Raw genomic sequence first — 27,787 nt, forward strand, 5'->3', positions numbered from 1 at the left:
TTCCCGGCCACACGATTTTGCTATTAACGGAGAAACTCCTCGTCGGGAGTATATATAACAATCTTGGCGGCGAAAAATTTCACTTCAGAGTTTATTATGATTTTTATGGATATAATATAGGCCGGCCAGGTTTTCGGCCCCCTCGAAAAACCACGCGACACTGCGCACGTGCAGGTCCTGACAGGAGTTTTCTGGAGTCCTGAAGTTCTGGCTTCCCAAAAAGTCGCCACCTGTGCGATTCAGCATATTCCCAAAACCCAACCATTTCGGTCACCAGCAAGCATATTGATGCTGGGCGTGGCTTTTGAGGGAGGCGGAAATTGTTAAAACTGTAATTGCTAAACGAATTTTAATGAGCTCATTAATTTGATAAAGGGATTTACACGGTGTTGCGGTCTGGCGGCTGGCTGCTGGCTGCTGACGATGTCCTCGTCCTCTGGCCAAATTTCGCTATGCCATGCGGTTAACTCCGCCCACGAAGTGGAGGTCTGTTGGTATGTCTGTATATCCTGGGTCTGTCTGTATCCGCCGGCACTGCTGCCGGCATTAATTAAAATTTGCTTCAAATTATTTCGCAGCGTTCGTTCGTTCGTTCTTTTTTTATATTTGAACCAGCTGCCTTTGCTTGGCAAACAAAATTTGTTTGACTTGCTAATGTTGTTGGCGGCAACAGCAGCAGCGGCAACGACGACGACAACGACGACGGTGGGTGAAATCCCGAAATTCACTTGCAAAAAAAACGCAAAGTGGAAATGCTGAAAATTGCACAACAATAAGTATACGCAGTGTGGATGCCAGTGCGATGTGAAAAAATGAAGCAGAAAAATGGCGGGCAAAACTAAATAAACGAAGCGTGAAGAGATATCCAGCCGGAAGCGGCACTATCCGAGTGTGAGTGTATATGGGTGTCTGTGTGTTGGCCACAGTTGGTTGCAGTTACAGTTACTGGCAAGTTGCAATGACACTGACAGTCGCAGACAACACACACATACATATAGATAGGCCATGGAGTGCCGCATATTCACTTGTCTGTAAGCCGAGAATGATGGCGAAAAATTCCCCCTTTTGTTTTTTTTACGCCGACAGACATGTTCACAGTCCGTCTGTTGGGTTTTTTACTGTTGTTTTGTTTTTTACCCATCGCCCCAGTTCATCACGTGTCCGAGAGAAACGGCGGGCAGTTTGAGGCGGAAAGATCAAGCGGCGGATACTATTTGGAGAGCCACTACTGCCACCGTCCCTGTTGCCCGGAGTAACTGTAAACGCCTTGATAAGCACAGAGAAAGCTAATTGGATTTCATTCAATCGAAGTTGCCCCACTGCCCAAACCAAAAAAAAAACCTGGGAATGGGTTGCCACCGAAAATGGGGAAAACTCATTGGGGGAAGTGAAAGGATTTCACAGGATGTTAGATAAGCAATCTTCACAGCTGCCAGACTTTTGGTATTTCATATTTCGAAGAAAAACAACTACAAAGTTGTTACAATACAGATAATAGAAATTGTTCAAGCTTTTCCTTAAAGCGTATCAAAGGTCTATTTAAATGCTTTAAGGAAGGAGCCTGTTTAATTCACCCCCACAGCTTGGCTTTCCACTTAGTGACCCCTCGATACTGGGGGTAAACTTGATTTTGCCTGTTAAGCTGGCTCTCCCTTTCATTTTGTGCCAAATTCACATAATTTTCATAGTCTCCACTCGCCCACCAGCTGAGCACAATTTTCACTCATAAAGCAATTTAAATTCATGCCAAAGATGAAAGATATCCTTTGCCGGGCAGCCAGGACAATGGCAATAGTGTGCAAATTGCTGGCGCTGTTTAAGCAAATGTTGCCAAAGGAGACAAGGATAACCGAACGCAAAACAGAAAGTAAACCCCCCCAAAAATACAGAAACAAAAACCCAAAAAAGAAACTCCACAATTGTCGCTGTACCTGTGTAAAAGTTTCCAACAACCCAGGTGTTTGAGGTACCGAAAAAGAAAACAGTAGGGAAAATAAATAAAAACATGAAAGTATATAAAAAAAAATGGGAGGGAAGAGCATCACGCACCGCAGTGCGAGATGAAAAAAAAAAAATTACAAATAATAAAAATAACAATAAAGATAATATTTTCGCAGCCAGTTGTTGCACGTTGTTGTGTGCGGCCCATCGATGTCATTGTTTTCACACTTTTAATACACAGCATTTTGCACTTGCATAAATATTTTTAAACCATCGATGGGCAGTGCTGCAGATATGGGTCGGCCGTATTTCGCACGGAACTGGATTTTAATCAAGCCATCAAAATATGGCCAAATATGCAAATTCAGCTAACGGAGAACAGGATCGAAAATCCAGAGAGTCCACCCGCTCGCCTGCCGCCAGCCGACGTCAGGACCCTAAGCCCATTAGCGAGTGACGAGAAAGGATTTTCGACGGGTGAAATGATGGAGCCAAATGTTGCCAAGGCGTCAAGTCAAACGATAAAATATTCAACAAGCGAGCTGAAAAAGCGGCAACAACAATGACAACATTAGTAACATTTGTTTGAATTAAAATGAAAACGCTGACAATCTATGTGACTTTGAATGCCAAAGGAGGCAGCTTGTCTCTCAGACAAAAATTGGTGTGTGTGTGTGTGTGTGTGTGTGTATGCTTAAATAGAATTAACATTCGTCTTGCCAGCAGCTACGAAAAAAGCATAGGAAAATCAAAAGCAAAGCAAAAGCAACAAAGCCATGTAACCCTGCAGCCAACCTTTCACTGGAAGCGAAAACACGACAGCAGATTTGCTCGGCAGCTCATTCATTTTGCGCAGCCTGTCTGGTGCTTAGATCCCACGCCACGCCCGTACTGCCCACGCATAAAATCACCCAACCACCCCATACCCACTTTCCCCTGGCATTTCATTTGTATTCGAAGCATTGTGTCCTGTTGAACATTCTTAATTAGGTTAAATCTACTGTGCGACGCCGGGTTCTTGGGTTGGGCCTTCAGGATTTGGGGTCCGGAATGGGTATATGCTGCTCCTCCTCCCTCTCTCTCTCTCTCTTTGTGCATACACACCCTTTTGCTGGGACCCGTAATGAAGTCAGTCCTCCAAGGGGGAGCTGGAGGTGGCACCCGGAACGCGTGTTCGCCATTTGGCATAATTTAGTAGGCCGCCGGCCGCCAAAGACACAAAACTCATATTTGCAATTTAAATCCAGGAAATTAAACAATTACAAAGTTTATCGGCTGCCATCAACCTCGTCACCCCTCTCCAAAATCCCAACCATGTGTGTTCCTATTTAAGAAGATATATGGAAAGGATTTCTTATGGAGAAGTTAGTGTGGAAGCACACTTAAAATAAATTGAGGGTATTTCCTCCAAAAGCTAAAATATTGATGTGATTAGGGGAAAAATGTAATATTTTATACTTAAAGGAAGGCAAATTAGGTAGAAAAATTAGAAAAAAAAATCATTAAGGGTGCTTCTTCAATGTTTTCCAATCATTTTAGTTCCGAAAATAAAAACCTTTAACAGTATTTTGTAACCCATTCGTTTCTTTCCCAGCTAGCAACTCAGAACTCCGCTTTCTTCAAATACACTTCCGAGATTTCGGCGAATTTCGCAGAAAAAAGCCAGAAGCCTGCCGCCTGTCAGCCTGCTGCCAGCTCAAGCGCTTATTATAAATGAACTCAAATTTAATTAAGAGTTTGCAATATTTTGTTTCAGTCTGTCCAGGCACAACACGTCTCATCCCCATCAACTTGGCCATCAACATCAAGATGGTTGCGTTGTGTCTCCATTTCAGGCTTCATCACGAACAATATTAACGTCATTGTGTGGCCGGCCACTCCAGGTTCACTCCGGAGCCCAAAAAATGTTGTTAACTAAACTTTTACGCAAAATAACACAGCAGAACACGACACAAAAACCGTAGCCGTAGCCGTAAACGTCGACGTAACCATAACCGTAGAGCATGCCAGGAGCAAAAAAAAAAAAAGAAGAGAAGAAAGCAAACTTGAAATTCACTTTATTCGCGGGACAACAAGAAGACGCTGCCAAAAATCAACTATATACAAGAATATATATATATAAATTCTATATGTATGTCTAAGGGAGAGTCCTTTTTGTGTCCTGTTTTCCCTTTTATTAAATTGAATTTCACCCTCGGACATGGAAAGAGCCCGAGAATTGAAAATGAGGCCGAGGCGATATGTTTATGATGCCACTTGTCCTACCAAATACAATTTTCCCATTTCGGCGCTCATATTTCAGGACAGAGCACAGAGCACCACTGTTCGTCGCTTTTAAATTTGCTTTGACATATTTGGCTAACATTGGGCATTGGCCATATTGAAAGGAAGAACCCGAAAACACGTCCCTTCAACATCGAAGTCAGTCCGGGAAATCGAATTAAAAACTCATCTTTGCTCAATTTGTGCCCGCTCCTTGTCTCGCAGCAACCCATGTCCCACATTTCTCACAGCCACAGTCACAGATGATTTGGGCTCGTGTCCTGCCCAAAATAGCATCATCTATCCTTGCCAGCCTTTCCTCCGATACTCAGTGTATGTTGTTTTTCTTTCTTCTACTTTTTTATTGTTTTACTAGCAGAAAATCTGTTTTATTCGTACGTTTTTATTGTTGCTACGAGTAATTTAATGTGTATTGCATTTAAGCTAATATTTGAGTTGTTGCTGGAGCAGAGGTTTTAATGCCGCTTTTACGATCTTTTTATTGCCTTTTTATTTGCTGGCCCTTGGACCTGACCTGGTCACTGGTGGCCAAACAAAGCCACTGCTCGTGGGGTGCTTAACTTAACTCAACTAATTTTTGGAGCAATTACAACCGAAGAACACAATGGGATGAGCAAGGCAGGCTCCTTTATTAATTATAATTTCCCGTCTGGCAATTGCTTCATTTATGAGCAGCCAACACCCCAATATCAATCATCGTAAAAGGCCATTTTTGGTTTGAAACCCCTTTAAGGACACATTAGACACACTTGGCTGGGTGTTTTATATGAGAGTTGAGTTGAGTTTGTGTGCGAAAAAGGGGTTTTCCAATGGCTTTTCTAATCTCGACTTGACTAGTTGGTGGTGGGTCACTTCAAAGGCGAACGGAGTCTGGAATGCAAACAAAGATAATCTTGGCCACAATTTATTTACCTTTCGCTGACCAAACCAATTTACGATTTTAATCAAAACCAAGTCGGAGCAGGAGCTGCCATCAAAGCAAATAGTTGAGCTGCTGTCACTGTACGTAAGGGCAAAGGGCAGAGGGCAAAGGTCGAAAAGGCAGCCTGCTAATGCCCAGTGTCCAACCTAATTTGACGCTGACGAGGAACGAGAAACAAGGCAGTGGGATAGTTGAACTGGATGGCCCCCGCCTGTCTGTTTTTCCCACTGTCCATCTGTCCAGCTGTCCACTCGTCCGACTATCCAACTGACTGACGGACATGCCAGTCTGTGCATAATGCTTATTACCGCAATCATTTACAGCACTTGGCTATGGCCAAGAGCCCCTCTCCTCTCCTGGCATCTCCTAGGCCTGGTCCGGTGAAGATGGTACTTCTGGCTGCGGTCCCCCTTCGTGTTGAAGTCCCATTTCCCGAGGAATGCAATATGCAATCTCCAGGCAAACGCACTCAACTCCCCCACACATTAGTGAAAGTGTTGGGAGCAGTGAGAGAATAAACAAGTGAGCATCATGCCATCACACAGGCTATACACTGTGAAAAATCAATGTTCACCCTGTAAGGTCAAGAAGGTTAGGAAAACTACCTATATTCCCTTTGCCACTAAAAAGGTGAATCTTGCAATGAGTAAACCAATCAAATGATTTCCCTTTAATAAAAGTGAATAATTAATCCGTTTCTTCTTTTCACAGTGCCAACATGCAACAGTTTCCACTGTTTAATGGCGATCTGTGAGTAGCCCCCACTGCAAATGGTATTACACACACATGCGCCCGAGTGTGTGCATTGGTGTGGTGTCATGTTGGCTATTATGAATTGTGCAATTGTCGTCAACGCCAGCGAGATGCCATTCCTATTCTGCGCCGCTTTACGTTCCCCTTTTTCATTCACCATCTCCATCTCTCCCTCCAGTTGAGCTGACAGTCAGTCAGTCAGTCAGGGAGTCACTCCATCTCCTGGCTCCCATCTACCCCATATCACACTCCTTCTGTTAGTCACTTCTAGTGCTTGGTTTCATTCCGATTGCCTGCTCATCATCCAGCAGCTCTTTGTTTGGACGACGACGACGTCGACGATGCCACACACGGCGTATACTGAATGCGCTGCCTGCGTTTGCCTTCGTTTGCTTTCGTTTGCCAGCATTTGCCGCCATTTTTCAACCCACTATAGTCAGTGTTTTTTCTAGTTTGTTGTTGCATTGTTGTTATAACAACTAGTAGTATTGTTGCTGCTCCGGCACTCCTAGTAAATGACTCTTCAACGTTTGTCGTATTTGTCTGGCAGCACTTTGAAGTGCCAAATATTTTTACATTTGTATACTGCTGCTGCTTTTGTCATTTGTTTCAGTTTCAAGGCAACATTATTTCACTTCCTGACAAATGTTCCTCTTGCCTAACCCTGCTAACCTTTTCCTTCTTCCCTGATAGACCCGAAACGGAAATCAGACTGCTTTAGCATTTATGACAAACGGCGGCACTCTAATTAAGCCACCAAGTGGCCCAATCAGCCAGGTGAGAAGCGCAGCAGTTAATCAAGCGAGCAAGTATTTAATTAAGTACTGCAAATGGATGTGCATGCAATGGGCTTCATTATGGTCTTTGCGCCGTAAAATCTTTTACCGGCATTTCCCGTGATTCTCAATTGGGGTGGGAGTGGAGGTAGCAAGCAAGGTGGTAGAGTTGTATCGCTATAACATTTATGCGCTTTTCCCGGCGCATCAAAGTCATCAAATGAAACGAACAGCCCTGGCAATTCCACATCGTTCTATAGATATATACCACATATATATCTCAATCTGTGCGCTGAGGGTGTAAAGCTGTCAGCTAGTTTGCATTCATCAGCAGCAATGCCGGCAATTGAGTGACACCATCCTCATATCCCAGTATCATCAACAGAATCATCATCATCATTGCTCCAATGATCATCATTGGCATTCCCATCTCAAAGATTTACATGACAGCAGTTGCAGTTCGTTCGCTATTCATTTGCTGGCAGTCCTTCTGATTGCTTGCATTAGTGATTGTCAGTTGGGCAAAAAAGTGAAGCGGAGATGTGGGAGGCGTCGCTGTCTCTCCATTTGATTGCCATTGCAACACGTAAATCTCTTATGCTTATGAATATGAATGCGCATCGTGTATAAAATTCCATGTTTGTCACTCCGCATTGATTGAAGTGTGAGTCCTGCGTGATATACCCATACTAGTACATATATCCTCTTCATTATCCGAGTGCAACCATTATTGGGCTCCTTCAAAAGCGCTCCTTTGAGCGCTTTGAAACCAATTTATTGATTTCTTGCTGTGCAAATGAAAGTCGCCGCCCAAAGCAAGAACCTTCGTTTCGTATTCCGAATACCAATCAAACAGTTTCTCATGCCATTGTGAATGCTGTCGTCGACATTGGGCTAAAGCATTTAAGCCATTAACACGCAAAGGTCGCCAAATAGTATTGATTATGACCGCTGGGCCAGACGAAAAGGCCAAGACCGACCGCCCAGCCAAACGATAACAAATAACAATAACAAACAAACAATCGACACAAAGAGCCCGTGCTTAATTTGGGGGTTTGGGTTTGTCTGCGGAAAACTCAAGGCTTGTATAGCTAAACTGTTTTCCCTTGCCTCTGTCTGGCAGCCAAAGAGGCGTTTAAGAATGAATAAAAGTCTACTTAAGTTATGCCCAAATGATTGCAAGCTGTCAATTAATCTGACGAGCATGTTAATATAATCTCTACTAAGTATCCCTTATCTTTTTGATATTTTATTTGTATAAAAAGAACCTTCACGAACTTCAATCTACATTGAAAATTCAAAAAGCCTGTACTAAGCTCTATAAAATTGATTAAAAAGAAAACATTTTTAGCCATCTTGTGCTCATCCTATACACCTAAGCGTAATCTTTTTTCAAAGCCTTCTTCCTTTCCCTCTTCGAAGGCTTGAGGTAAGACCTGGGGAAACAGGGCAAGTATTTAGTCGATCGCCGGAGTCGATTTTGCCAATAATCAATAAATACCATTCGCTGAGGGGCATGAACACGTTGCACACGCAGGCATTCAGCAAATGCAGGACTCCTGCGACTATGCCAAAGGCACTCGATAAATAGAATAAGAATGCGAACTCGTTGCCGCAGTGCTCCGACATGGCTATGAGCAGGGTAAGGGCGCATGCTATGCAGACGAGGCCGCTGGTCAGATTGAACGTCATCGCCTGTAAAACACACTCGTTGAGCATTCATCATCATGGCTGGGAGAACTGCCGGAACACCCAGCATATGAATGAATCTATAGATGTATATATATCTACGCACAATTGGATCGAGGCCCACGGTGGTGCAGCACAGCCGGAATATGACGAGCACCACACTCTGCAGGGCAATGGGTGGCAGGAAAAAGATGTACATCCATACCGTTATCCCGTATTCCTGGCCCCGAACACAGTGGGTGAACAGGATTTGGATGAGCAGGACCAGGGCGATAACCTCTAGCAACTGATGGAAGAAGGCTGATATGTTATTGCCATAAAAGATAGCAAGATCGAGGTTCAAGTCACCGCCGTGGCCAATTGCAGCACAAAGTTCACGCAACGAAATGGGAAACTCATAAAGGTAACCAGAAATTTTGTTCAACTCGTTGACACTAAAAGCAAATGTCTTTGCAAATGGAAAATGGGGGAGTTCTAAGAGTAACTCAGCATCAAATATTGGTACTTTTATATTAAATTGTGTAACCATCTTCGTTTTAATTGCATTTCAAAGCATTTCGGGCACACTTTCTCTATTAAACTAATGATTTTTGTAATATGTATTAACATAACCAGACAGCGTGAGTAAGAGCCATTTATGAAATGGCTTTCTCTATGACTTCGCAGAGTATCTGCTTATCCACTTCGTAGCAACATTTTATTGTTTTCCCTTCCCTTACTTATTTTTTTTTTGGTTTTCCATTTTCCTTTGGCCCCCGCTAATCTAATTGGCCTCAATAACGCTTGTTGAGCGGAGTCGTTGCCCTGCCACGCATTTGTTGCTTTGTTTGCACTAATTTCATTACTTGTGGAATGTGGCGATGATTTCATGCAATTTAAAGCCACATTTTTCAGTGGCAAAGCATTTAGCATAGTACCTGACCGTACCGGACCCATGGAACTCGGGGGCCAAGTGCCCAAGTGCCGTCCCATAGCCGGGCTAGAGTCGTTGAGCTGGGTACACGGCCTGGCCCGGACCCACTCCAGGCTTTTATAATAATTGCCTGTTGACACGGGATAGCCAAGGGGCAGCCGGTTAGGAACGCGGGTTTTCGTTTTGGAACGCCGACTGGGATCGAGCAATGGAAATGCCGTTGATAAATGAAATTTTCAAAACGTGAACCAACAAAAGGGGACAAAAAACAAACGAAACCAAACCGAACCGAACACAAAACAAGCGGAAAAAAGGGGCGGCAAATATAATTTAATTTGTTCACATTTCAAAAGGTGCTCAATCTACTTTACCTTTCCTTTTTTTTTCTCTATAAACCCAAGCGAGGTTTGGTTAAGCATTGATTGAGCAAAAAACACTTAATTTATTAAAAGAAAAGAAAAGATAAAACAAGCAAAAACGAAAAGAAATCCTTCTTCTGATCAATACTTTGGCAAGTCAATTGCGGAATGGGCGGACAACTCTCCCGAGTGGCATAAATTTTGTCAGCTTTGTTGCGACAATTGCATATTAGCCAAACATGACAACGTTTCGCCTTTTCCAGTGAAATTTATGGAAAAATGCTGCAAAGACAAAAAAACTTTCGACTTGAGATAGAGATGCGAAGTGAAGTGAACTCCCCAGAGCAGCCGAAAAAAAAAAAAAAAAGAAAAGAGTACCAGAAACAGAAGCACGAGAAAGAGAAATGTTCTCGAATAAACAACAGCGGAAATGTAGGCTATGATTTGCTTACTTGTGGAGGGTTGTGGGGGCCGGGGCTGGCATAGCATTCTGCCAGGGGAGTTGGACCAATGACAAGGGCGGTGTGGCAAAAGTTGCAAAAGAGTCAGAGAGCTGGCGAAACATAAATCAAATGCATGTAAAATTTTCGTACTTTCCGCACACATATCCTGATCCTGTGCAAGTGCATTGGGCAGGCCCAAAGCAGGACAACTGGCAGAGGAAGGACCAAGGACGAAGAACGAATGAGAAAGGAGAGAATATTGGTGGGCGGACAGTAGATGTGTGTGTATGTGTGTGTGTGTGGTTCTAGCAAAGTGTGAGTGGGAGTGCGTTGTGTTTTGTGCACATCCGTTAACTTTGTCATTTTTGCTCATTTCCTTCCGGCATGTGCAAGAAAACTGCAGCAACAGCAGCAGCAGAAGCAGCAGCAGCAACAGAAGCAGGGGCAAACGAAATGATTCCCAGCAGCGCTCCACTGAGCCACTGAGCCATCGTGCCGCCGAGCCACTGAGCCACTGACAAGCCGTAAGCCGTAAGAAACCCAACCGACAACCAACTACAAACACAAGGCTGGCTGGCGAAACAAAAGCAATGCGGAAAGCGGCAATAAGTTGAGGGCATAACTTTCAGTGCCTTCAAGAACATACAAGCCAGTGGCTTAGGTGAAGGCGGTTTCTAAGGGGATGAAATTTAAACTCCTTTATCTCCTTCACATACTAAAAATCTTAACTTTTAATAGTGCCTCTTTAGACTGGCTTTTCTATGGTAAGTTTCTTGCCTGGCAAGGGCTATTAAGTATGGTAAGAGATGGTTAATATGGATTAAGTTAGTTAGTATTAGTTAGTTAAGTAAGCCATAATAATTGAATATTTAAATCAAACATTAAATATGGAATTTAATTGAAGGACTTTCAAGGAGTAAGTAAGTAATGAGTTAGTTTCTGTTATTTTTATTTTATTCTAACTTATTTTCAATCTTAAGTCTACAATTTATGAATGTAACTCAGTCGTAACCCTTCTTGTTCTGCCCAAAATACGCCCCTGCCTTAAAGGGTGAGAGGGCTCTGAGCATTTTGCATGAAATTAGAGTCGTAAGACACAACGAAAGCCGGGCAAAAAGTCTTGGGTCTATAACTTGCTTGTTGGAATTTAATTATTTTGCAGTTGCTGTTTCGATGGTGCAACTTGGTCACGGGGGTCTTATTTTTTGTACATTACACGCCCACCCTGCCACCCATACCACACTATACACCCAAAACCCAGCCCCACTGACGGGAATCATGTGCCAAAAATAGCAAAACTTTGCTGCAATTTTCATTCGCATTTATTGTGTTGACATGCTGCCACACTGCGTCTACGTATCCTTGATGCAGCCAAACAATTTATTTATTTAAGTCGAGTTGAGTAGCAAGTAGTAGGAAGGAGTCGGAGAAAGCGAGAAAACTTTCTGCCGTATGTTTGTTTGCGTTTGAGAACGGTAAAAATAAAAAATATTTGTACACTTCCCGTTGTTTGTAGTTGCTCGTATCCGATTAGATGTCCCTGGCTTCTCCTGGGAGGGGCTAAACAGGAGGCTACAGGGGGGTCAAAATGTAGGGAAAATGAGCGGATTTGAGCCGAACAGAAGTTAATCCCCATGCCACCTGCATTGCTGGGCTAAATGCATTCAAAGTCAAAGCCACATTAATTAACATGCTTAGCTGACTTTTATCAAAAACCAATTAAATCCACACACTCGCACACACTCACACACACACACACTTGCAGGGGCACAAAGTAAAGTTGATAATTAAATGAATCTGTGTGAGTGGCTTTGAGTTCAAAGTTGGCAGCCAGCTCTAAAACTCTCTGTGAACATAATAATTTTTTCTTTATTTTCCCTCAGTGTGTGTGTGCTCTTTGGCATAATGACACATGCGACACGATGGTATTAAAAAAATATGTATGCATAGCAAAAGGATAAAATAAATAAAAAAAAAAATCACAAATAACATTATTAACGTTAAATTAAACTTTGGAATTTTGTTTGGCCCCCGCCGCCAGACAGGCCCAAAAAAAAAAGGACTTGAAAGAACGAGCAGGAGTAACTTTTCAGAGTGAGTGCCTGGAAAGTACATTAAAACTGGGAAACCGGAAGTGAAGACCAAAGGCTTGTTTATGTTTACCGTAATTTGCGGCTCGCTCTCAAAACATAATCAAAGACTTCAAATAAAGCCACAGAGTTGGTCGTAATCGAGCATCTTACCTAGTCGACGCCACTTCGACTTCGACTGCGTGCGAATGTAGTGAGATTTTTCTCAGATTTTTCCGTAACAGCTTTTCCGCTGTTCCACCGCCATCGCCCACACTCGTATTTGTCAAGTTGCAAGCGTATGCGTGACACGTAGTAAATTAAATGTGAAACTCTGTAGCAGAGTGTAGCTAACTCGGAGTTTAGTGTTTGTGTGTGAAGCTGAGTTTGAGTGGCTACAAAGAATCCTGTTGAACATATATATCAGACTATATATATACATATATATATATAGAAAGAGAGAGAGAGAGAGAGAAGCCCATATATGTATGTGCCCCATGCCTCGGCTATAAATCATCAAAGTTCAACGTTTGCCATTTTGTCTACAATGTGCCAGAGTGTTCGAAGGAGTGTGTGTGTGTGTGAGAGCAAAAGTCTCTGTTTGCGTGAGTGTTTGTACCCAAATGTGTTTGCTTTGCAATTTCCTTTTATTTATTTAAAGTTCTTTAGCAAACATAGCGCTCTCTGTACCAGCATCCACCCCTGCCTCCCTCCCTCCCAGACTGGCGGCAGGCAATGTTCACATTAAGTTTTCTGCCAAAAGTTTTAACAAGTAATCTTTTAATTAAGTGCCAGCCATACTCCCATCTCAGACATCTCAGTCTTAGTCTTAGTCTCACTCTCAGTCTCGCTCTCTGACACATCCTGGCAATTCGGCAATCCTAGAATTATGAGTGCCGCAGAGCAACAGGAGGCAAGCGGAAGGCGGCAGGCGGCAGGCGGCAGGCGAGCACAAAAACGCACAAATCTAATTTGATTAATGGTCAGATGCTAAGCTTAATTAGTGGAAACAGCAGCGAAAAACCTAGCAAACCGAGCGGAATCGGCATTAACGCTTGCCACAAATACAGGCGAAATAAGAAATTAAATAAATAACCACAAAACAACAACTAATTGCACCGCAAACGACAATGGAATACACAACCAGCCAGTGAAAAGGAAAAGCGAAAGAAAAATGTTGGGAAAAAAGGAAAAGCTGAAAATATTTCGCAACTAATAAAAACATTGCGGCGTACTAAATCAACTGGAAAACTGTAAAACTGTAAAACACATTGAAACAAAGGTGGGCGAGAAAAGCGTGGGAATGCTGAAAGGAAAAGTTATATAAGACTTACAGATACCCTGTGGATTAGTAACAAAATAGGAAGATTTCAACTTAATAAAACAGAAAAAAATATATCCTAAGTAATACTATTTTATAGTTTAATCCGCTTTGAGTTACAAAATATGTAAACAACCAATACACCCCTCACCTCCTCTAATACCTCACAGTAAAAGGAAACCAGCTGAAGCAAGGTGAAAATAAATGAGAAAGATGGTAAATAGTTTCCCCAAGGGCCTGCAGAAATAATGGCAACTGACATTTGACATTAGTTTCCTTGCACCATGAACATTTATATATTTCTCCAGCGGCGCTAATTAAAGCGATTGCCATGAATTATAATTGCAGCACTTAAGCAGTAAGATGCCTCGGAATGCATATGCAACGAGATCTTAAATGGACTTTATCTTTCTGTCTCTTTATCCACACACACACACCCAATTGGAGTCATTGCACCCGCCAGAGTATAGAGTTTTCCTCTACTGCGTTTTTTTTTATTGTTTTGCCATTCTAAAGCATCGGATCGCATTTCATACAATTGCGAATTGGAGTTTACTTTGTCGGGTAAGTCTTTTTTTATCGTCGGGTAATTGGACTCCACTTTCAATTGCTCTGCTCTCTAAGCGTCTCTTGAGTTTTCAACCTTAATTGCACTTTAGCAACGTTTCTGGTTTGTTTGTGTTTGACCGAAATTCATTGCTACTGCTGCTGCCTCCGACTCCACTTGATCGATTGATGGATTGATTGAGTGATTGATTGTTGTTCAAGTGCCCTGGCCAAAGGAGAGAAATATTTGCATAGATTTAACTAATTGCCGGACAAACGAAAGTTCCAAGTTGGCTTAAATCAAGTGCCTTCTACTTAACCAAATATCAGCAAATCGATTTTTATTTTGTTTTGGTACAAATTGTGTTATTAACATGATAAGCCTATTGAAAAATGAAGAGTCTTTAGGTAGATTGACAGAGGATCAAAAGCTAAACAGGAATCATAATTGAGTTGCCCAACAAACGATTTCAATTAGCAGGAATAACAACAGCTCCGCAGATTGGCCAATCAGCCAAGTTCACGACCTTTTTTGGTCAAAAGTCCAAACACGAGATGAAAACTTGGCCAAACTTTAGCGATAGCAGCTGCTCCTAATTAAAGCCCAAAATCCCTGCATTTTAGACTAGAAAAAAACCGAAAAGCTGTAAGGACGAGGAGGGGAAAGTTTTGGGGCGACGCTAAACCACTTTTCCAAGATAAACGACACTTTTGGCAATTTATTTGGGCCAGTTCTCAACGCTTTTTGGCCAGCACATTTTTGGGGTATTTTCGGGTATACTTTAGAGCCCACATAACATTTCAATTTCCTGGACCATGAATAATGGCAAGTGTCCAAGAGCCAGGCTGGCCAAGTAAGCTAACTAAGCCATTTATAAGCCGGGAAACTAAATACCGAACCCAAGTCGAAGGCTTGTGGCCAAGTTCTGTGGCCGGCTAATTGAGCTAATTGCAAAAAAATAGCTGTCAATGTTTTTCGGGGGCAACAACTTCTAGGAATCAACGATATTGATTTTCATAGTCCATCATTCAATTAGTTACCAGGCAGGCGGCAGAGGGGCTTTACAGTTTTCGTATCGAATTTTGAGAGAGTTTATTAAATGATATTTCCTTGTAAGCTGACAGCTTCGCTCAGCCTGGCTCAATGACAAACCAGACATTGACATGAATATTCACTTTTGAGCAAACACACGGATGGATTTGCCGACACTTAATATGGCAGCATGTTAATATTCATATGCCCCACCTGAATTTTCCAGCCCATCCCCCTCCCCCCTCTTCGCATTTGTCAGTCAGAAACGTCACAAACACAAGCGCATCTAGATATGAATGTGTATATGTATTTGTGGTAAATTTAAACTCAATACCCATTTAATTTTTGGATGAATATTGAGTTGCTGTCCTCTTCATTACGTCCTCCTAGCCACGTCACGAGTGTAATAATTGATATAAAAAATAAATAAATTAACGAAAATTTAATTACCTGATGGCTATTTGTTTTGGCCGACGTCTGTTTTAATTGCTATCGATGGGACAATGGCGACGACAAGGGCATGTGGCCTAAAAACGACAAAAGGGTTGAATATCACAACAATTATTAAATAAATAATAAAGTAGAAACGTGTTGGTCATATTATATATATATATATATATATTTTGGGGTCAAGAAAAATCACAATTCAATCAGAGGGGCAGTGCGGAGGGTTAAACAGAACCGCCGTGGCAACGACCACCGCATCCGCAATCACTAAAAATTAATTTCAATTTTATTGCAGCGAAGGATAAAGGATGGTTGGATGATGTCCTGTAAAGGGGAAGGGGAAGAGGAAGGGGAAGTGGAAAGAAGGATGGTGCATGAAACCCGGCCGCAGTGTGGAAAACAAAACTGAAGTGAAATATGCAGATCAACTTGGCTGTCAAGGGGCGAGCGCGGTGCAGTGGAGTGTATTTTCAGCAAAAGCCAAACATTTATGAAAATGCAAAAGCGTTTTTAAGGTTTACCCCAGGTAAGCTGCACAGCATCAACAGCGCCAGCAGCTGCAGAGCGATATTAATGTGAATGGCTGCCAAGTAAAAAAAAAAGAAACAAAAAAAAACAGGAAAAATAAGAGCAGAAAACCAAAACTAAACTGGCAGGAACTGCGGAGGGGGAATGCCAAAAAACAGAGCATGAATTGCGGTTTAAACATTGAATTATGAATATTTCTTTACCTCGACCCCGACCTGGATTTCCCCGGGTGCCAGCGAACATTTATCATCCTGCCAGCCGAGATTCTGATTAAAAGCGAGAAATGTTTCGTAATAATCCCCTCCTCTTCTGGCAAAACCAAACCAAGCCGTGTCTTACCAAAATCGCGAATTGCGAATCACAAAATGTATGCATCAAAATTGCAAGAAGGCTTGGCGCCCCCAAAAAAAAAAATATATATAGTAGAAGGAAATCTGTGCCACGAGTTGAGTCTTATTTGGGATCGGGAAATTTTGCGCATTTCCCCAGTTTTGTTTAGCTGAATGATTACGTATAATGAAGAAGAGGAAATCTGCATTCAATTTGTAAAGCAATTCACTTGCTTCTTATGCTAAATGGCAATGGCATTATATAAATTAGACAAAAGCGAAAACTTTTCCAACAGCGAGATTTCCATCCTCCTCCGCAAAACCATAAGCTCAACCCGATACCCGGGAATTTCAGCCACGGGCCTCGAGCACTATAATTGGCACAACTTTTGCTCGGTTAGCATGAAAACTCATTTATTTCAGCGCAATCACACACACACACACACACACACATACACAATGATGGACAGAAAGTAGAAGTTATAGCAATTAGCGGACTCAACTGAATGGAGCCAAAAGAATTAGGCAACAATCCAGACAATCGTAGCCAGGCAACGCTCAGCTAAGGAGGAGAAAGTAGACCCCAAGCCGATTGAAGTTGAAATGCCATGAAAGGATGTTTATCTTTTTTACAAACTAGTTCTTGATTTTCAAGTAATTTACTGCATAGATATTGCAGAGAAAGAAAATATTACTTTCCGTAGGAAATATCCTTAAAGGAAACTAAAAGCTAAAACCTTAATAAAAACTAAAATATAATTACGATAAATGTGTTTATTATTATGGTTAGTTTTCGCTTTCGTTTTTTATGACATTCACAAGTAATTAAGAAAATATTCCAGGACTAAAAGTAATTAAGAAATATGGTTCGTTGGCCTGACTAACTATCAGTAATCAAGAATTTCCTATATAAAGGACAATCGTAATTAGCTGATTGTTCCGAGTATTTAAATGATGTCAGCTTACCCCATTTTCCCCTCATTTTGCAATTACCAACGGCTGAAAGTTTTCTCACAACACTTTTCTTTTTCGCTGAATATGTATAAATATTTTTGGGGATATCAACTTTGTATTGATTTATTGAATTTTTGTCCACTTTTCAATAGCTGACTGACCAAACTCATTAAGGCCTATTCATATATGAGAGTTTATATTGTCTCTATGAGAATATCCTGCTGTCCTTTGTTTTCTTTTTTCCCGAAAATGAAAAAATTGAAAAATGAATTTGTCATTTAATTAAGTCGGCAGACAGAATATAATTTGCGCAATTTATGCACGACATGCCATTTGCATAATGCAGCGCAACAAATCACAAATCAAATGTTTATTAATGCCCAGACATGGCCTGAAATCCACAGCCAGGCCACATACCGAATCCATGGCCATATCCATATCCATATCGTTTTGCATTTTGCAAAACACGCTCCGCTGGCCCGTCCTCATGAATTATGTGAAAACAACTCAATCAAAATGCAAACTGTCAAAACATAGCAGTTGGGCTAAAATACAAAAAAAAAAACAAGAATACCAAAAAGGAGACTAGTAACAAATGAATTAGCCATATCTATGCGCCTGGCCATGTGGGAGAGTGTGTGAGTGACGGCGTGATAACGCGTTATTACACTATAAAATCATTAATATGGCGGCTCTAATGTCGCGGATATGTAAATGCAGGCTGTGTCACGCGAAACGCTTATAAAAAAAATATAGAATGTATATAGACAACAAGCCCTGAAATGCGGCATTAGCTGCCTATAGACGAGATACTTTGACAACGCCTACCATTTGAGCCCATTACCCAACACTTTGGCCATAAAGTCGAGTGTGTGAGAGGGCGCCCCAGTGCCAAGGCAACGAAATCTATTAGTTTCCCAAGGCTTGGCGGGAATTCCAGGCCAAGGAAGAGGTGGCAAGCAACCATGAGCAGCGACAATTCCGTAAATTTGATATGCGCAATTTGTTGGCAAACGAGGCCAGCGACGAGAGACAGGACGAAGGACGAGTGAGCCTGGCAACCTGTTGCCGCTTGTTACGCACTTTTATGACGCCAGCGGGTGGGCTTCGAGTGGATTGCGTGTGTGTCTCAGCCCTAAACCCGGAAAAAAACAACCTCAAAGTAGTCCCCATTAAAGGTAATATGCCACATGACTCGCTGATGGAACTCAAACGCACACACAACCCTTTGGCAGATTGCTCTAACCTGGCCAAAAGGTTTCAAATTTATTTTTAGTTTGATAAAATTTACAATTTAATATTACATTTGGTAAGCCAAAAGTTAGTAAGCAAAAGAAATTTACAATACTAAATGCAACATTTTGATATCCAAAGATGAGATCTCACATTTGAAGCTGGAAAATTCTTAAAAAATGTTATATGCTTATTGCATTATTTTTTTTTCATTGTGCATTTGATATGCAGAGAAAAAGTGCATAAGTTTCTGCCAAGGCCCCGATATACTTATAGTTTATACTTTGGCAAATCTCAGTTCAAGACAAAAGTAGCCAACTCAACTTGGAAAGTTTCTTTCGTCTTTTTCCTAGTCTTTTCTGTTGCAGCTTTTGGAATTTCTTATGCAGCTGATTGCATTTGGCCAAGAGCACCGGCAACGGCAGCAGCAGCAACAGCAGCAACAGCAACAGCAACAAAAGGCAACTGCAGCTGCAATTGAATTTTATAACAAACAATTTTACGCTTTAAGCACACTAGAATTTGGTTTTGTTGTAGCAACCAATGAGACGACTTCTGCCTTGAAGTGCCCGGAGTGCGTCATTGACTTTGCCTCTGGCCAATGGCACTTTCCTCAGCTTTTTTCTCAACGTTCTTTTTTTTATTTATCGTTATTTACCATTAGCTGACTTTCACCTCCTTTTCCCCCCTGCTTTCCTTTTTTTGCTGCTGCCTGCAAGGACCTGGCTTTCCTCGGACTCTGTAACGACCACAATAAGCATTCTGGCCCCGACTACTTGCGCTCGCCTTTATTTTCTGCGGCTTCCTCTTTGGCAGCCTTGAGGGTAATCGTGGCCCATAAGCAGGCACAAAGTTTAATAAAAAAAAAATAGCAGAACAAAAACGAAATCAATTCACCTACCCAGGCAATTATGGCGCAGAAAGTTCTAAAAGTATAAAACTTATTCAAATTGTTTTTAATTAAATTAAGTTTCGGCTAATGTGAGGCACTGTGGCCCAAAGGGGGTAACGAATTGAAGCAAATTAAATGGTTATAATGAAGATAAGTCAGTTTTTATATTGAGCTATTTAATTTATACAGTTATCATTTAGATTTTATTGCTATTATTAAATCTATGAGCAGGCAATATGCTAAATTTTATATTTTATCGCTTTCCAAATTTATGCTCAGCCAAAAAGTAGGCCATGAAAATGTATAATTCTAAAAATGTAATCATAGTTTAAGCAGAATTTAAATATTAAACTTAAAACATTTTAATGAATTTGTCTTTTAAAAAAGAGCATAAAATTTATATACTATTTAGTACACTTTTCCATTTAGGCTTCCTGAATTCTAAGTTGATTTATTGGCTGCCTTCAACACATTTTATTTTGATTTACTTTATAAATACGAGTAAACTCTGAATGCTCCAACCAAGTCATAAACAATTTAAGGCATTTTAATAAAGTTTAAGATTAAACCAAATTTAATTTTTACATTTTCTCTCTGGCAAGAAGATGTTTATCACATTTTGCGCAGACTCCAGCATTTTCCTAAACTAAAGCTTAACAAATTTGTTAGAAAATCTTTCTTTTTTTTTACTAAAAGATTTGCTTTCTTTATTTAATATTGCATGTGTGTGTGTGTGGATTTATCGCATAAGCATTTTTTAGCAGGCCTCACACTTAAGACATAAACACATTTTGGTTGGAGATTCAAGACAAAGTTTTCACTCACCACACGTACCCACAACTCCTCCTGGAGCCAGGACATTCTAATCCCATTCCAGCCCCTAGTGTATAATTATTCTATCTGTCGCATATGCATGAGATCAGCTATAAGGCATGGTACACGCCCCCGATGTCTCCATCTGGCCTTATGTATGTATATGTATTCATATTCGCATGCCCAACTTCTTCGTCCTCCCACACCGCCGCTTCATTAGCAACTTTGTGCGTATTCATTAGGAAGCAGCAACAGGGGGCGCACAGCCCAGCACCAAAAATCCTCCCTAGCGTCCCACACAGCTGCGGCTGGTTGATAAAAGATTTATGCGAGCACTGATAACCCGACAAAACGCCCACATCCATAGACATACTGCCAGGATTCTGGATAAATAAACCAAAAAAAAAAAACACAAAAAAACAGAAGAGAAAACCGAAAATTTCTATGGGAGAAAGTCTCAAGTCAAATGAAAAAAACCGAAAATTAAAGCACATAAAGGCAGCTGCTTGATTTGGCATTCAGCACAAAGAGAGAGACTCCGACAGCTGGGGCTTCTCCTCCATGCAAAATCCGGTGTCTGTCTGAGGGGTTAGGACCCTCCAGCCAACCAACAAAAACTCAAAAAAAAAACACACTCGCCCATCCTCTGTAACCGCAACTTGTTTCAGGAAATGTTTTGGCAAAATGTTTGGTAACTCGACGGCGGCTCTTTCACATGTTCATAAATTAAAATGCCGCAAATCAAATTCACATAAGGCTTCAAAACACTCAAACGCCCGGGCTCAAAGCGGCGGCAAAACTGACGGGCAGTGGCGTCTGGCTGATGGGGGGCACCCAAAAAAGGCGAGGGAATGGGCTCCCTGAAGAGGACTTCCAAAGAAACGAGGCAATCCTTGAACATTGTCTAAACCAAAAAACCCAAAAACTGGCGCGCCGCTGCATGTTAAATTATGTTCACACTTTTGTGGGCTCTCCGGCTACGGCTCCGGCTCCGGCTCCACTGGCCGGACCCAGAAAAACCCCGAATCCGGACACGGACATGGACTACCGAATACGGACTACAGCGAAGAGTCTATATGGGTGGGCGTGGCCGTGAATGGGCGGGCGTATGGTTTGCATGTGCGGTTTTTATGCTGGCCAACCACTTAATCTCCTTTCGGTTTATGCCGCTTCTGTCTTGGTTCGTTTTTCAAGTGAAATTTATTATATTTTAATCACTCCCCGGGGACTTGTTGTAGCAGTTAAAGCGTATTTTTAACTTTCTTTTATTTTCTTTCATTCCTTTCTTTTTTTTTTCATACACACATTAATATTAACAAAATTGCCTCCGACGTAGTGGAGCACTTTAAATTGCTTTAAGTCCCCGGCCCAATGGCAAAACAGACTCAGGCCCCAGTCATAATTCTTCTGCCGCCGCCCCATTTCTTTGGGGCGTTTATGGCCAAGCCGATGGCAAGCCCAGGCAGTATGGCAGTATGGCAGCGAGGCATAGAGGCAACGCGGCGTATACGCAACTTTCGCAATGCTACACCCGGAACGCACTTAATCATTTTGATTGTCGTAAATGGCGCATTTTTAGTGCGTCGCAGCTCGTTTCTGCGGCTGCCAAAAAGGAAACAGTTTCAGCTCATTAGTGATTCATTTATTTATGCTGGCCATTACTTAAGTTATTATTATATGATTAGGCGAAAGTGTGGCCGGCTTATTTATTATGCATCAAGGCCCCGAAAATGCCAAAGATCGAATGGAGTTAGTCCGATTGTGAGCCGAAAACGGGACAGAGAGCTGAAGGCCATGTGCTCACCCAGTGCTTTCCCAGCCCAACTGTCAAGCACACGGAACATCGATCGACTTGGACAGCTATTAGACATAATCACGGCCGATTCACACAAAGCCCAGTCAGCTGGAGAATGATGGTAAGGGAGGCAAGTGCAAGGGGTTTGGAGTGCCTGAATAAATGCCTGCATGCCGAGTAGGCCAACAACAGACGGCCAACTTCCGGGCGACAGAGGCGGGAGAAGGGTCTAAAAGCCAAGGCAAAGGCAAATCACGGCCGAAAATACACCAAAAGGAAGAAAAAGAAAAAAAGAAGGAGAAAATGCCGTCAAGCCACAGGGATATATTGATTTTGCCTTTCGGGCCAACACACAGCGTCATGGCCAAAAACGTGAACAAAGACAAAAATCAAAGCCGCATGCAGAACGCAGCCTGCGGCTTCAAGGAAGGAGCCTTCCTGCCTCCTCAGTCTGGCTTCCTCCATTACCATCTCACTTGCCGTCTCTATCAATGGCTCCTGACTCCTTTGCTGGAGCGTTAACGAGCAGTTTGATGGCTCGAGGAGCAGCAGCAGATATTGCAGTGCACTGAGAGAAAACCAGAGTGGAAAATCTATCACAAATTGGTCAAAGCCACTCTCAATAATCCAAAAATTATTTCCATTATTGATAAACAAATTATCTGCATAAAAGGACCATTATTCATCATAGCTGTTTAAGAATTAATTGGCAATTATTTAACTTAATTTGTGCCCCCGGGAAATTTCATTACCATTTTTGAAGATATTAATCAAATTTCTCAACGAACTTAAATGTTAAATCAGTGATAATAATATTGCAATTTAAGATTTAAGATAAAAACCAATTAATATAAGATTTAGATAGTGCAATCATCTTCTTCCTTTTGGATAGACTTTTGTAACAGTCTCGTCTTTTCCCATACTCCCTTAACTTTCCCGACCAAAAGTCGGCTTAAAGCCTAAACTTAAACACACAGCTTGGCCAGCTGTCCCGCCCTGACCCCTCATAGATCAACGGCACTTGTTGGCCAGTTTTTTTCCGCCAGCTCGGCATTTTCCTTCAGCGTTTTTTAGCCTTTCGCCGGTTGTTTGGTGGTAGTGTGTGGCAGTGTGCAAATGTCGTAACGGGCAAAGCGCAGCCACAAAGCGAAAAATAACATCCCCGGCCCCATCGCGATGCACGTTGACTTTGACGGCTCGCTGCTCGAGCCCATGGATGCCACATGCAACGGCAACAATGTTTTCGATTCGGTTGCATTCGGCTGGCTCGATTTTGGATTTCGTTTCGGTTCGTCCTTGCGGTGGGCCCAGGAACAAAAAGAAAAAAAAAAATAGAAATTCGAGAAAAAACGTGGCGAACAATTCTATTGATTGACAGTTTGGCAAAACGCACAGTCCAACAAAAGCAAAAAGCCGAAAAGCGTAGAGCCGCAGGCGTTACCGTTGCGGATGTGCGCTTAAAAACGTTGCAAGCAACGTGAAAAAATGCTTCCTCCATTGATTTGTTATGCAGAAAGGTGCAGGCCTCACCAGAGGCGTTGAATGTGGTGGAAAAAATTTTGGGTAGGGTGGGAAAGGGGGATAGGGGGAAAGGGGGTTATAAAGGGGGTTAGATTACCATTCAATTTGTACGCGTTGCCGCGAAAAATTCTTTAAATTTTTGGCACATCTCCCGCTGGCAACTAATTGACTTGATTGGCGGTGCGTGATTCCCCAGGATTTGGCATGACTTGCCAGACCGAAATAGCCAAGAATTCCTAGCTCCACTTGATTGATCATCTTTTCTATATATATATTTAGTATATATTATACCTGCTGCTGTCCGACATTGTCAACTTTTTGCTGACCATTAATCACCATTAATCAAGGACAATGGCACTTCACCAGATGTCAGTCGTTCTATATATTTACACTCAACCAACCAGCCAGATAGCCAGCCAGCCAGCTAGCCTGTCTTCATTTATTTTTTATCATGCAAATTAAATTTAATTGCTTAACAAGTTGTGGCAATTGGTAGGCAAACACAGAACACACAACGGAGAACAGAGAAAAACTCCCCCCGACCTTTCACCACGAAAGTAAAAGAACCCTCCACAAATTATCTGTGCTGGGCCAGACATTGCGGCTGGGGCTCAAACAATAACTAATGTCAGCCAAGCGCAAATTGCTTTATTAAATAAAGTTCAGCCAAAATAAGCAAACCAAAAAAAGGAAGTATCCCCACACATCCCAGGGGATTGGAAAGTTGTGCGAGAGGCGGGAGGAGGCGGGCGTAGGGTAAGTCCCTGGACAGCAGGAAGAATCAGAGTAAATTGTACAATGTGGCCAGTGGCCAGTGTTCGGGTTCGTCGTCTAATCATTGTGCACACACTCCAACTGGCTGTGAGAAAGGCTTTGAGTTGAGGGCATGGGCATTGGAGAAAGGGGCAGCCTGGACAAAAGGACTGGTAAGGACATGGCCAGGCGGCCGCAAGGACTGAAAGTATTTTTAGCTAATATCAATTTTTCATAGTTCAAAGATTTTTGCGCAGACACACACATAGAAATCTGTGTGCACATGTCGTGGTCATTGAGGCAATAAGAAATTTTCTGGTTTTCTGATTATAAACGATCCTCTGCAGTGTCTTGAATCGAAATATATATATATATATGTTTCTGTTTCCCGATACACTTAAAACGCAGAAAGCTCTTGGCTTTGCCTCTACCATTTGATTTGTTTTTATTTGAGGCTGCAGTCCTGAGAAACAGCATATATAGTTCAGATATATAAAAGATAGAACCCCTATAGGGGGACACTTGCAGCCTGAAAGTGATAATTTATGGTCAACGAGTGCAAGGCAACATATTCAATTTCCGACAGCCGCCACTATAGGGGATTTTTGCCGATCCATGCCATGAGATTTCATTAGCTGGAGACTGGATTCACAGCCGGATTCCAGGCAGGTGTAGTCCGCCTTCCCAGCTCCTGTTCTTCGATTCGGTGTGACAATTTCAATGTATGCTCATCGTAAATTTTCACCAAGCGTTATCGACACAGGCATCCTGGCTTCTTTTGTATATCCTGATACCCTTTTTAGAGGGTATTTAAATGTTGATCGAATGTTGTTAAGTAAATATATTTTTAAAATATTATAAGGGAATCTCTTAAAACTAAAAAACTAACAAAATTAACTAAGAAAACTTTTCGTTTTAATCAAATTTAAGAATAATTTTAGACCTCTCTTTAGAAAGTCTTGTTTACCCAGAATCCTTCGTCTTCTCCCATTAAATCCAAGGGTATTTCAACTACAACTTCCCCCAAAGTTCAGCCTGGTTATCCCGTGTACTGCGGCAGGAGTTGGTCCTGTGTGTCACTCTTCTTGGCCGACTTGCAGCTGCATTGTTTATGTGCTCTGGCCTGGCTGAAGTCGTGTAAATTCTCCCCTTCATCTAATGGCAAATTTATTTGGTACGTAAACAGTTTTTTGGCAAGCAAACACACACAGGGCTATATATCGGAGATAAAGCTAGAGATACAGAGCGAGGCGTTGGGGGATATCGGTTCTGTTCTCTTCTGTTTTGTATTGTCTACTGGTGGTGCTCCTGGTGGTGGAGTCAACTTGGATTGCATGTAATTCCTGTGTCAGCCTGAAATTGAATTCCATTCTCAGCCACAGTGGTGTGGGTAAGCCGAACTTGCTAATAATGCATGCAGTGGTTGTGCAGTGGCAAGTATGGGGAGCCAAGGAGGCACTGCAACGGCAACTTTTCCAACTAAGCCAACAGGTTAGACATTGACTCACTGAGTGATTGTCTAACTGTCTGGTTGTCTGTCTGTCTGTTTGCTTTCTACTTTACCATACCATTTACCATTGGTTTTGATCAAATTTCGAATGCGTGCGAATGGTGTTGTTGTGCTGTGCGGCTCTTGTTTTCAGTTTAATTGCGCAAATCCATTACGCATACGCAGCGTTTGCTGCCAGGACATGAATAAAGTGGGCTGGGCGCACAAAAGGGAGTAGCAAAATTAATTTTTCTCAGCCGCAAAATTGAAACCGAACAGCGTCGAAGCGCGTCGGCAAATTTACACACCATTAAGTAGTTTACCAACACACAACGAGCCCTTACACACACACACGCATATAACCAAGGTGTGTGTTTTCACCAGCCAACACCCGCACACCCACACACCAACCAGCACACACATGATCCACATGGGTAGTCATTGTAATTTGATATTATGCTGCCAAATGGCGGCATGTGCTGCCTGGATGGTGTGCACACAATGGCAGAAACTGAATCGGAATACTCGAATCCTCGTCTGATAGAGAAAATAAGCAAAAGTATTGCTGGGAGGAGGAGAAATATAATAAAATAAAACCCAATATCCGGAGAGGAGTATATGTGTAGTAGTCTGCATGTGAACTATTCAATTCGCTCATTTCATTAAGTTTCTTGTCGCACTCAAGGCACTTGACGTTGACAACGTGCCGTATGCGCAATATGTGTGCGAGGTTGTAAGTAGGTGGAGCCCCATGTTTATCAGGCCGCATAACGATGTGTCACTTGTGCGTGGCACTGAATAGAGTCAGGAACCTGAGGATGGCCCATCGAAACTGGAGCTGGGCGCTGTGAGCTGGAGTGAGCTTGGAGTTCGGTGCACACACACTGCATATTGATATGCTAATCGAGCTGGCAACAAAAGCAACAGCAATAGCAAATCGTCAGTGTGCGTGTGTGTGTGTGTATGTGTGTGTTTGCACGCCTAATGGCATAAAGACAAAAGCTCGGCGCACAAATGGGAAAAACGCAGAGCGTGATGTCCTGGACATGGCAAGGGCGCTGTGTTTGTTGGTCCTGGCTTTAGAGGTGGGTAAGCGCTATTAAGCGCATTATTTAGCTTTGGACACAATGGCAACACCCACACAACAGCAACAGCTATGGCAATAGCAATAGCAACAACAACAACAACAACAACCGCAGCTGAACAACTGTGTAGATAAGCACTTTTGACGCTGTAATGGCTCCGCTGACCACTTTGTATCCTTGTGTAACCATATGTTCGTCCTTTTTCCTCGCACTCTCTCTTACACACACACACACATCTAAAGTGCCCTTAAGTGTCCTGGGCAGGCCACATAAGCGACGACACCTAAGCAAAACACGCAAACAACCAAGTCAAGCCAAGTGCTTGTTGTCCTGACCATTTGGCGTGAGTGGCGCCTCCATTGATATGCCAAAATTCAGCTCGGCTCCACCCCATGTCTGCGGTTAGTTTTGGTTTCAACTAAGTCTGCTCGATTAAGCAGTTGGCCTAGTGGATGATCTCTCTCTCTAGACTTCAGGGACAACCAATATCAAGCAAATTATTCAGCAATTTGGTAACTCTAGATTTTCATGGTAAACAATCGCTCTTATTCCTGGAGTTTATAATATCCCAAGTTTAAAATTCCGAAGCATATGTCCAACTCCTAGCATGGCTTAAGTTATTACTAATAACTTTAAACTCAAAACTAAGCCATTGATTTACTCTCCTTAAACTTATACAATATATACAAACAGCTAGCAGCTAGTCTATTTTAATACAGAAATCCAAAGTACTATTAAACTAAGAACAAACCAAACGTGCTATAACTTTTTTTGTACACTTTGAAAACTTTATTAAACCAGACTTCCTGATCTTAACTATTGCTTTTAAATCTCTAGTAATTTTGCAAGAAGGCATACAATTTATTCTCCCCCCCTGTGCACGATTCATACAACAAGTTG

At 42.1% G+C, this 27,787-nt stretch overlaps 2 protein-coding genes across 4 annotated transcripts in view; both read right to left on the reverse strand.

Annotated features, from left to right (window-relative positions):
* Window positions 1–27,787, reverse strand: part of LOC108115884 (cell adhesion molecule 1) — a 125,789-nt gene that overhangs the window by 88,810 nt on the left and 9,192 nt on the right. For 2 of the 3 annotated variants that reach the window (XM_041818793.1, XM_041818791.1), the window contains exon 2: window positions 15,499–15,575. The exons of the other annotated variant lie outside the window; for it this stretch is intronic. The gene's annotated coding sequence lies outside the window, so the exon portion shown is untranslated. The remainder of the gene's footprint in view (window positions 1–15,498; window positions 15,576–27,787) is intronic. 3 annotated transcript variants of the gene reach the window in all.
* Window positions 7,732–8,877, reverse strand: LOC108116013. The gene is made up of 4 exons (XM_017227697.2): window positions 8,713–8,877; window positions 8,471–8,650; window positions 8,177–8,370; window positions 7,732–8,111 (listed from the first exon to the last, which is right to left on the reverse strand). The coding sequence occupies exons 1-4, from the start codon at window positions 8,761–8,763 to the stop codon at window positions 8,051–8,053; spliced, it is 486 nt and encodes a 161-aa protein (XP_017083186.2). The 5' UTR covers window positions 8,764–8,877; the 3' UTR covers window positions 7,732–8,050.

Source organism: Drosophila eugracilis, unplaced genomic scaffold, assembly GCF_018153835.1.
Source record: "Drosophila eugracilis isolate 14026-0451.02 unplaced genomic scaffold, ASM1815383v1 contig_367, whole genome shotgun sequence".
Lineage (NCBI taxonomy): Eukaryota > Metazoa > Arthropoda > Insecta > Diptera > Drosophilidae > Drosophila > Drosophila eugracilis.